This window comes from Chrysochloris asiatica, unplaced genomic scaffold (genome assembly GCF_000296735.1).
Source record: "Chrysochloris asiatica unplaced genomic scaffold, ChrAsi1.0 scaffold00099, whole genome shotgun sequence".
NCBI classification, from domain to species: Eukaryota; Metazoa; Chordata; class Mammalia; order Afrosoricida; family Chrysochloridae; genus Chrysochloris; species Chrysochloris asiatica.
This window is the reverse complement of record NW_006408617.1, coordinates 1,186,228-1,197,132: the sequence shown is the minus strand read 5'-3', so window position 1 is coordinate 1,197,132 and position 10,905 is coordinate 1,186,228. Positions and strand designations below refer to the sequence as shown.

At 38.1% G+C, this 10,905-nt stretch overlaps 1 protein-coding gene across 1 annotated transcript in view; it reads left to right on the top strand.

Annotated features, from left to right (window-relative positions):
* The window catches only part of KCNH7 (potassium voltage-gated channel, subfamily H (eag-related), member 7), a 649,673-nt gene that overhangs the window by 400,398 nt on the left and 238,370 nt on the right, over positions 1 to 10,905 (top strand). Inside the window, exon 3 of the mRNA XM_006867030.1 lies at positions 10,551 to 10,706. Within this exon, the coding sequence (XP_006867092.1) occupies positions 10,551 to 10,706 (156 nt within the window). The remainder of the gene's footprint in view (positions 1 to 10,550; positions 10,707 to 10,905) is intronic.

The window sequence follows — 10,905 nt, the reverse complement described above, 5'->3', positions numbered from 1 at the left end:
TGGAAGAATGGCTAAACAAACTTTGGCACATATACACAATGGAATAATACTATGTAACATTGAAGAATAATGATGCATCTGTGAAACACCTCATAACATGAATAAACCTGGAGGACATTATGCTGAGAGAAATTAGTCAATTATAAAAGACAAGTATTGTATGATACCACTATTATAAAAACTCAAGAAAAGGCTTTCATACTAAAAAGAACATTACTTGATAGTTACCTGGGGTGGGAGGGTTAGGAGAGTAATTCACTGACTAGAGGGTAGAGGCATGTTAATTCAGGTGATGGGAAGGACAATATACAAGAAAGGAGAGTTGGGAGAATGATGACAGATGATGATGCAGGGAGGTATGCAAGCGTTAAAAGGGATAGAGGGAAATATGGATATATACACAACCTTGGAACTACAGTGTTCTGTGAGTAGACATAAGTTGATTGGATATGGGAGGAAGAGTGGGATATATGTTATTATTTAGTGCCGTCAAGTTGGTACCAACACAGAGCGACACTGTATAGGGTTTCTGAGGAGCAGCTGGTGGGCTTGAACTTCTGACCTTATGGCTTGAAGTCCAGTGCTGATTTTACAGTGCCACACCTGGAGTCACACAAATATATGGAAATTTGAAAGAGGATATTTTTACATAGATGCTGCAAACAGATCTATGAATGTGGTGGAGCATACAATGGTCAAAATGATGACAATTTGCTAGATATTCTCAAGCATCTTAAGGCAATGAATTACTTTGGCCTGGGGGCTCAGGACCATAGTCTTAGGGGACACCATGATCAATGAGCATGACATAACCCACAATGACAATACTCTGCATCCTGCTTTGGGATCTAAAACACTCAGGAGCAGCCATCTAGGATTGGCAGAAGAAAGAAGAGAGATTAGAAATGAAGAAGCTTGAAATCAATTATTTCAACAAACTAATGGAACAAACTAGTCTCCATGACTCTAAACCAGAAGTACTAGATGCTGTCTGGCTACCACTACCAACTGCACTGAAAGGTATCACATTAGAAGTTCCTGGACAGAGCAGCAGAAAATGTGGAACAAACTCAAAATTATTTAAAAATATAAGACTGGGCTTACTGGTCAGAAAGAGACTAGAGCAGCCTGAGATTGTGGCCCTAGACCTCCATTCAGGTTTGTAGCCCAATTTTCAGTCCAACAGTAGATAAATATATGGGGGACACAACAGCTCTAGTACAGTATGCTCACCATGAGATGATCAGTCATTGAAATAAAAAGGGAGACTTCTACCTAAGGATGAAATGAAAAGGGATGGGAAGATGGGTGAAATGAACACAGGAATCACAGGGAGAAAGTGATTACAATCATTGAGATGAAACCAAGTTTATGATTTGTTTAATGTAAAACTGATGACTTTCTATGGAAATCTTCACTCAATTCACAATAAAAAGTTTTAAAAATAAATGTTATTTATCCATTTTTCAAAAAAAAAAAAAAGATTTGCCAGTGGTTTGTCAAATATAAAAAACAACTGAACTTATTTTTATCAATGATCAATTTTGTAAATCTCATAACAGTGTATATATGAACATAATTGCCAGCAGAGAAGCAGAGAATGTGTTAATGGAAATCATTTCATATATTGTCGCATTTTGAAAATGAAGGGACATGATTCCTAAGAGCACAGTACACAATATTTCTGTATATATATCAAAGTTATTTCATGTAATTTATGGTTGTTGTTGTTAACTGCCATTGAGTTGGTTCTGAATCGCAACAAACCTGTATAGGATTTCCAAGGAACAGCTGGTGAATTTGAACTGCCAATCTTGTGGTTCCAATCAACCTAGTAGCCCAGTTTTTTATTCCACAGTGCCGCACCAGGGCAGAACTTTAATGGATTACTCCATTAGGACTTTTATGTTGCAAAACTTGATTTCAGTAGTAGTATGAATTGTTACTATGATGTGAAAAACTTTATTATATTTTATTTAGCAATAACTTTCTACTTAGAACATAATCATGGAAACAATCATTGATGCATGATGTGTAATCAAATTGTTATTGTTAGGTGCCATTGCATTGGTACCAACTCATAGTGACCCTATGCACAACAGAACGAAACACTGCCCGATCCTGGGCCAACCTTACAATTGTTGCCACGCCTGAGCCAATCCATCTCACTGGGGGTCTTCCTCTTTTTCTCTGACCCTCCACCTTACCAAACATGATATCTCTCTCAAGTGACTGGTCCCTCCTGACAATAGGTCCGAAGTATGAGAGACGAAGTTTGGCCATCCTGGCCTCCAAGGAGCACTCTGGCAGCACTTCTTCCAACACAGATTTCTTGTAATCAAGATCTGTGTAATCAAATAGGGTAATGTTATTGTGGTTGGATTTCTGACTGCTTAGATCTGAAACAATACCAAGTAAAATAGACTGAGCACTTGATACTGGCCTTCGCCATTCTCCTTCCTCTTTGGCCCCACCCCTTTATTACTTGCTGTTCCTATCCTATTAAAAAAAACACAACAACTAAAAAGACCACATAGGTGTCCTATTGTATTTTCTTTCCTCTCGTCAAAAGGTATCTTTAAACAGTGGGGAGGTCGATTTAAGTGAGGGTTTTCCAAATGACCTCCTCCAAGATACTACATGTTATTTCAGATTTCTCTAAATTAGTATATGATGATCAAATCCAGGAAATCCAATACTAAACAAAGTAGTTATGTTTGCTTTAGCACGACTTCTCAGAACCTCTAATACACTAATGCACACTTAGATCACCAATTAAAAAACAAAACAATCATCAGATTGATTCCAATGTATGGACAACTATAGCAGTATTGTTGTTGTTGCTAAGTTTGAGAGCACCCTTATTCCTAGACAGCGCCTTACCTATTACCATCCTATCAATTCTAATTCATAGCGACCATTCTGGACAGAGCAGAACTGCTTCTCTGAAAGCTCAGAACCAGTATGTTGTTGTTAAGTGCTGTTTGAGTTGGTTTCGACCCATAGTGACCCTGTATAGGATTTCTGAGGCTGTAAATCTTTATGGGAGCAGAAAGCCTCACGCGTAACAGCTGGTAGTTTTTAACTGCTGACCTTGAGATTAGCAGCCTGATTCATAACCACTACGCTACCAGATCTCCTTAAGGAGCTCCTAGGGCTGCATAGAATTAGAACCCAAGCATTCATGACCCAGTCAGTGAAAGAAGTGCCTTCAAGACAGAAAAAAGTGAGAAGATACCCTTTATGTCCGCATAGTGGAGATGATAATGATATCCTCACCATTCAGTTCTTGTGAGGGTGTAAAAGATAGTAAAGTATGTAAAGTAATTAGAACAGTGGTCAGCAGCTAACTTGTGCTCAATAACACTTAGCTGTTAATTACTTTGAACCATGAGGTCAGTAGTTCAAGCTCACCAGCTGCTCCTCAGAAACTCTATACAGGGTCGCTATGGGTTGGAACCAACTCAAGGGCACTGGTACTTAACAACAACGTAATCAAATGTATTGCTGACATTTTGCTATCTCAGACCTTTGTTTACAATGGTTCTAGATAATGCACTTTTTAAAAGATTCATATGAATTCCTTGTATTTGGTTTTACTAGGCTCCTTTGGGTTTAAGTTGCTGGTGTTCGGTGTCATTCAGTCATTCCGACTCACAGCGACCCTGTATAGGATTTCTGAGGAGTGGGTGGTGAGCTTGAACTGCCGACCTGGTGGTTCAAATCGACTTTGCAGTCCAGTGCATTAATCCACAGCTCCACACCAGGACTCCATTGGGTTTAAGTAGGAGACTGAAAATAAAAAAACATGGGGAATGTATTACATTGATACCTACATATATCCCACAATCAGGCAATTTTGACCAAATCCATGGGGTTAAAAAGACTGTATGTGCTCAATAGAACTAGCTACTTCATTTTTTGTTGATGTAATCTTTGTAAGAGTTATGAAGCCTTTTTTCTAAATGTGCCTTATTTCTCTCTTCAATCAAATAAATAGCTCCTATATCTTTTGATCTAAATTTCTCTCTTCTCTATGGCATCACTAACACCTAAACATCACTGCTCTAAACTGTCTTACACTAAAATACTTCCTGAGAAGATCCTCCCACTTGTAAAATTCATTGTATGCTCATCACAAAAAGACTGAATTCCAGGCTTCTTAATGGAACACACAAGGCCATCAGGGCATGGCTCCTCTTACTGATCAAAGCCTCACCCATCAATCCTTACCTCATACTTTATGCTCTAGTTACTAAAGTCTAGTAAAACTAAACTGCTTGTATCAACCCCAAACATGAAAGAGTTTAATGTGTCCATGTCTTTAGAGTAGCCAAGTCGGTCCTCTAAAAATAAGCATCAATGTCTATCATTCCACTGTTCAAACTATCCAATGGCTTCCTGTTTCCAGACTAAAAGTCATGATAATACCCACAAGGCCCTACTTCCTCTGCCCTCCACCCTATACTCTGCTGCGCTATTGCCTCTGTTTTTGGATTTCTGACTACTTCCCCACTTTTAATATGTTTTGGAGTCCTGGTGTGGTGCTGTAGGATAAGCACTAGACTACAAGATCAGTTTGAACTGCAAGATGGGCAGTTCAAACTCACCAGTCGCTCCTTAGAAACTCTTTTAGGTGGTCTCTATGAGTTGGAACTGACTCATTAGTACTTAACAATCACAACAGTATGTTTTAGTTACACTGACCACTCGCCCTGGCATGTTCCAGACTTTGTTATCTCTTTGTCTAGGTAGCCTCATATCCCTCAGTTCGTTACGCAAGGCCTTTCTCACTCTACTAAAAGTTGCAACGTTTCACCTATCCCCTTTCTTACTTTTCTTTATGATATTCCATGATACTATCATCATGTGGAGCCCTGGTGTGGTGCTATAGGATAAGCACTCGACTGCAAGGTCAGTTTGAACCACTTGGTTGTTGGTTCATACTCACCAGCCAGTCCTTGGAAACCCTGTACAGGGTCACTATGAATAAGAAACAGCTGAACAGCACAGAACAACAACAATGTCATCATCTACTATACTATGCAGCTTGTTTGTTTGTTTATTTTCTATACCCCAGCTCCATTTATGACAGACTGTCAAGGATTTGAGTCTGGTTTGCTCCTTGCTGAACCCCTAGCACCTAGAACAGTGGCTGGCACATAGTGGGTACCGGATAATTCGTTGTTGAAGTTACATTGATTTGAATTCTGCATTTATGTCTTTTCCATGAAACTTTCTTCTCTAAATTCATGCCTATTCAGACTTAAAGATTTAAGTTTGACATTCCCTCCCCTTCTATAGGACTTCTGGTGTGCCAATGTGGGTCAGCACTGGACTGTGAACCACAAGGTTGGCAGTTCAAACCCACAGACTGCTCCTCAGAACACTATACTGGGTCACTATGAGTCAGAACCGACTTAACAGCACTTAACAACAACAAACCCTCCTACAAGAGTAACACATTAGGTGTATCCAATTTCTCTACTAACCACATTGTAACACAATTTGTCCATTCCCATGAGCTACCAATTTACTATCTACTTTGCAGTTACTGCTCAAACTTTAAAAGATAGATACAATTGCCTGGAATCTATGGATTAAGAGGTGGGCGGGGTTCAGAAAAGCTAAAAAAAAAATGTTAGTTTATAACCCAAGTCTCCTTCTCATGTTGTAATCGATCTTAAGACTTCAGGCTGCTAACTACCACAGTCACAAATCTTGCTTTACTTAGGCTAGAGAGTCATCACCTACAGACAGCTTTTCATTAACTAGTTCACCTTCAAGAAGCAAAAATGGTCATTATTAATTAAGCAAATATTTTTCTTGCATTCCCATTAGAGTTGATGCCTGTGTGATGCTTTATTTGCGGGGGGGGGGGGGGGGAGGTGGTCAGAGAGCTTGAATTAAGCAGATCTGCTACAAAAGACCTCTTTAAAGTATTAAAGAGCAAATATATCAGTTTGAGGACTAAGGTTTATATGACTCAAGCCATGGAATTGCCAATCTCCTCACATACCTATGAAAGTTGAACAATGAATAAGGAAGACTATAGAAGAATCTTTGCCTTTGAATTACAGTTTTGGAGAAGGACCGCCAGAAGAGCAAACAAATCTATGTTGGAAGGGGCACAGCCAGAATGTTCTTTGGAAGCCAGGATGGCCAGACTTTGTCTCTCACACTGCAGACATGTTATCAGGACAGACCAATCCCTGGAAAAGGACATCATGCTTGATATAGTAAAGGGTCAGGGAAAAATAAGAAAAAACCCCAATGAAATGGATTGGCAAAGTGGCAACAGCAAAGGGCTGAAGCCTAACAAAAATGGCGAGGCTAGTACAGGAATGGTTAGTGTTTTGTCCTGTTGGTTGCTATGAGTCAGAATCAACTAAATGGCACCTAACAACAACAACCTAAATTTGAAAGAACCCTCTGTTGTACTAGCACACGTGGGTCACTATGAACTGGGATTGACTAGATGGCACCTAGTTTTGTTTCACCTCCTTAATAGAAGTAAGTTCATAATAACCTACCTTGACTCCCTAGAGAGTGTATAAGAAGGTAGAAGAGGTACTGAAAGAAAGAAACAAAGAGAAGCATTAGATGCAGAGAAGCCCAATACAAATTCTGCTTGTTTCTCACTTATGTTTCCCTCTGTCTACCCCATCATAATACTTTCAAGATGGAATTATTTTTATACTTTGGGTATTTTGTTGAAACCATGTGTTATTGTTAATGGAAGACACTTTAAATGAAATTATATTGGGGGTGTGGGTTTGGCACTGTGGGTTAATGTGCCAGAATGCAAAGCCGCTTGAACTGCAAGGTCTGTGGTTCAAAATCACCAGCTGCTCCTCAGAAACCCTATACAGTGTTGCTATAGGTAGGAATAGACTCGATGGCACTTAACAACAACAACAATATGCATTTTGATGTCATTAGCGGGACACATACCCAAGGAAATCTCTGTTGTTGGGGTTGGTGCAATGAGGAATGCAGTTTATTCAGATCCATCCAATGGCAGCAGGCACCGAAAGTAGGATAGCATCTTCATATGTAACCCCGGTGGCAAAAATGTAGATGGACACTATATGTCCAATGGGTCACAAAAGTGTTAAGTCATTTGCATAGCTTTCTCCTTCTAGGAGGCTTTAGAATGCATGTTGCTTTTCTAGTTGGTCTTTCAATTCAAGATGAAATGAGGCTGCCTTTTTGTTGGATCCTTTGTTTCCTGAAGTTGCTATGTTTTGTTTTTATTCTAGGGAATTATTTAGAATGCTATTGTTTCATATTCAAAGAATCTAGTCTCATGGAAAGAAAAGAATAAAAACTGTCAGGCACTCACTAAACCAGTGAGCTCAGAGGAAAATAATCTATAGTTGGTGACCCAGCATAGAAACATGGTTTTAGCTCATGGTTCGGAGAATGCTGAAGGGCTGGAAAAAACTACAAAGAGAACTTAAGAGTTAACATTCCCATCCTGAAACTCTCCAACATTAGGCAAAATAATAGTTCATGTTTTTGAACTTTGCTCATGTAGGTCCTGTTGAGGAGCTTTGTTTTTGTGTTATTAAGTGTCGTGAGTCAGGTCTGACTCATGTTTATCCTACAGCACCACACCAGGACTCCATTGAAGAGCTTTGTTGTTGTTGTTGTTGTTGTTGTTGTTAGGTGACATTGAGTTAGTGGTGGTGGTGGTGTATCTTTGAGTTGATTGTGACTCATATCAACCCTGTATAAGGTTCCTTACAGTAGCAGAAAGTCTCATCTTCCCTGGAGGAGAAACTGCTTAACAGATACATGCAGGAAATAATGACAGTGGGGAATAAATCCCAAATCAATAATACTTACTCAGTATGCTATGAAACCAATGCATATAGCTAAGCTTTAACCTAATATTCTGATTTCTAGTGTTAGGCAGTACATTTACAAGCATTAGTGCTGAAAGACATGATTTTTCCCCTCATATACAAAAGCAAAATTGCTCTACTACAAACCTATTAGATTATTATCCCTACATATCTTATTTTTTTGATTTCTCAAAATCTGTGTTTACTGTGTTATTTTACAATCAGTTGTTGTTGTTGTTGTTATGGGCCATGGAGTCAGTTTCGACTCATAGTGACCCTGCACAGGATTTCCAAGGATGTACATCTTTATGGGAGCAGAAAGCCTCATCTTTCCCCCACTGAAAAGCTGGTAGTTTCAAACTGCTGACCTTAAGGTTCACAGCCCAATTTGTAACCACTACACTACCAGAGCTCCTTGCACAATCAGTAGTATACCCCAAATGTGGAAATATTCAAAGATGCTAAGTAACAAATCTGTGAATTCATGATATTCTAAATGATCCAAGAAATGTCATTTTAAGTGGTAAAATCAATATGTATTTTGGTTCATTAGCCAAGTACATAATGGCTATTTCTGGCATCTCTGGTTAGCCAGTGTATTGCAATGCCTGGCCTAAAGCACTTCTATTTTTAGTTCTAATGGAACAGTCTTAAATTGTTTATTTCTGTTTACTAAAGTCATCCTGTTTGTTACCATGGAAACTATGACAAGTGCTCCAGCTAACTATTTTATTAAGTGGATTGAAGATATAGCTGAAGATTGGAAAGGTTCAGTATGTTATTATGGCATATTTTTCCAACATCTGTAAAGCCATGACCACATTTCTAGAAATATGTTATAAATGGTGATTTTTGTTGTTAAGTGTCGTCTAATCGGTTCCAACTCATAGTAAACCTGTACAGGATTTCTGAGAAGAGGCTGGTGGTTAGCAGTATGATCCTGAAGTGTCATACCAAAACTCCATGTTATAAATTAGATGCTTTAAATCTCCAATTTGTGAAGTTATCTACATTGAACACTCAAGTCATAATTAGCACATAGTCATATTCAACTTACAGTCTTATGTTATACAAATGTATTTATAAATCTGTTCCTTGAAATGTGAAACACATTACCCTATAGAAAAATATTATACAAAATCAGATCATCAAGCCCTCCCTCAAATCCCATTCAATTTGAGATATCCTCAGGTTTATAGCGAAATTAGCATATCCTTTGTTCTCAGGTCTGTTATCAGGAGCTATGTTTCAGGAAAGAGAAAGGAAGAGTTTGCCTACATTTATAAAATTGTCAGAACTTCCACATGATAAAAGTTTGAAATACTAGCCTCCACTTGGCTTTGCATACCTTTGGATTCCCTGGTGAACCTATTTTCCAATTATGAATCGGGCTGCTAACCTGAAGGTCGGCAGTTCGAAACTACCAGCAGTTCCATGGGAGAAAGATGAGGCGTTCTGCTCCCATAAAGATTTACAGCCTTGGGAACCCTATGCAGGGTCACTATGAGTCAGAACCGACTCTACGGTATTCAACAATAACATTTCCCCATAGCTCCCTGTACAGTTTCACACCAGTCCAACCTTGCTTTCAGCCTGCCAGTCTACTCAAAAGTCAAGATTGTCTCAACTAGGCATTCAAAATATGCATCATCACCTGAATGACTGAGAACCCTCCCTAAAATTTTTGCATTCTATTAATACAATCTTTTGAACACAAATAAATCTCTGAGGTGAGAGGCTACTATCACAGTAATTTAGGGGGAAAAAAAATTCAAAATGTAAGCGTGTGAGGAAACTGCATGGGGGAATACCCATTTCTAGAAGTCAGTTCCAAAGAGACACCTTTCAGTTGTTCAGTTCTCACAACTTCTTCATCTTCTCAACTCCTAAAGTCTCTAAATCTTGGACCCTGTAGTTTCTTTTGGAAGGTGGGTGGTGGTAGTTGATTCTAAACTATGTCATTCAGTTTATTTCCAGATGATGCTAACAAAATAGATGCTAATATCTCTTTAATTTTAGTTTCAAAGAATATTATCTTCTTGGTTGACTGGGTCAAATGTAAACAATAGTATAGACAAAATTGTGGGGGTTTGTTTGCTAACAGGTATAAAGTCAGAGAAAATTATGGACAGAGAGTATTGTGTACATTGTAAATTTTTCACAAAAAAGAAAATGATTTTAACTACAGACAGGGTCAATAATTTGCTGTTTTATGTTCAAGAGATCAAAGTAGAAAAAGGGCACAAGTTGTTTAATGATAAAATCAAGATAACACCAAATGAGTTATATTATCTTAATGCTATATTTTAAATAGAAAAAATTTTAATTAAAAATATATGAGGAAAAGCTGAACTTTTCTAGAAAATTAAAGATTATGTGAGTAATCCTCCCATATGTTAATGAGTACAGGTGATGGACATGAAAGCAAATGGAATTTAATATTCTATTTTTTTCACAAGGCAGTACCTGAGTTTGTTTATAAAAATTTTCTGGCAAAATCTGTGCATATTGAAAATAAATGTGTGTACAACAGTACTTAACAACAACAACAATAAAATACGAACTCAAAATCAAATGGATTTTTAATGAATATCAGTGATTATGATAAAAGACTGTAGGAATTTATTACAACTATCAAATTGCTAACACTACAAATTGAAGACAAATTTTTGAGCTAACTATCATTTTTTCATCCCCTAGGGTCTACTTTCATTTGTAATACTCACATAATTCCAGTGAAAAACCAAGAGGGTGTGGCTATGATGTTCATCATTAACTTTGAATATGTGACGGATGAAGAAAATGCTGCCTCCCCAGAGAGAGTAAACCCAATATTACCAGTCAGAACTATAAACCGTAAGTAAAAGCAACTTATGCTCTTGGTATTCTTCTAGTCATTTAAATTAACTTTTCATATCACTTCAGTTTACAAAATCTATTTTCATTTTAATAAGATTTGTTGTTGTTAAGTGCCGTCGAGTCGGTTCCGACCCATAGCGACCCTGTACAGGGTTTCCGAGGGTGTAAATCTTTATGGGAGTAGAAAGCCTCATCT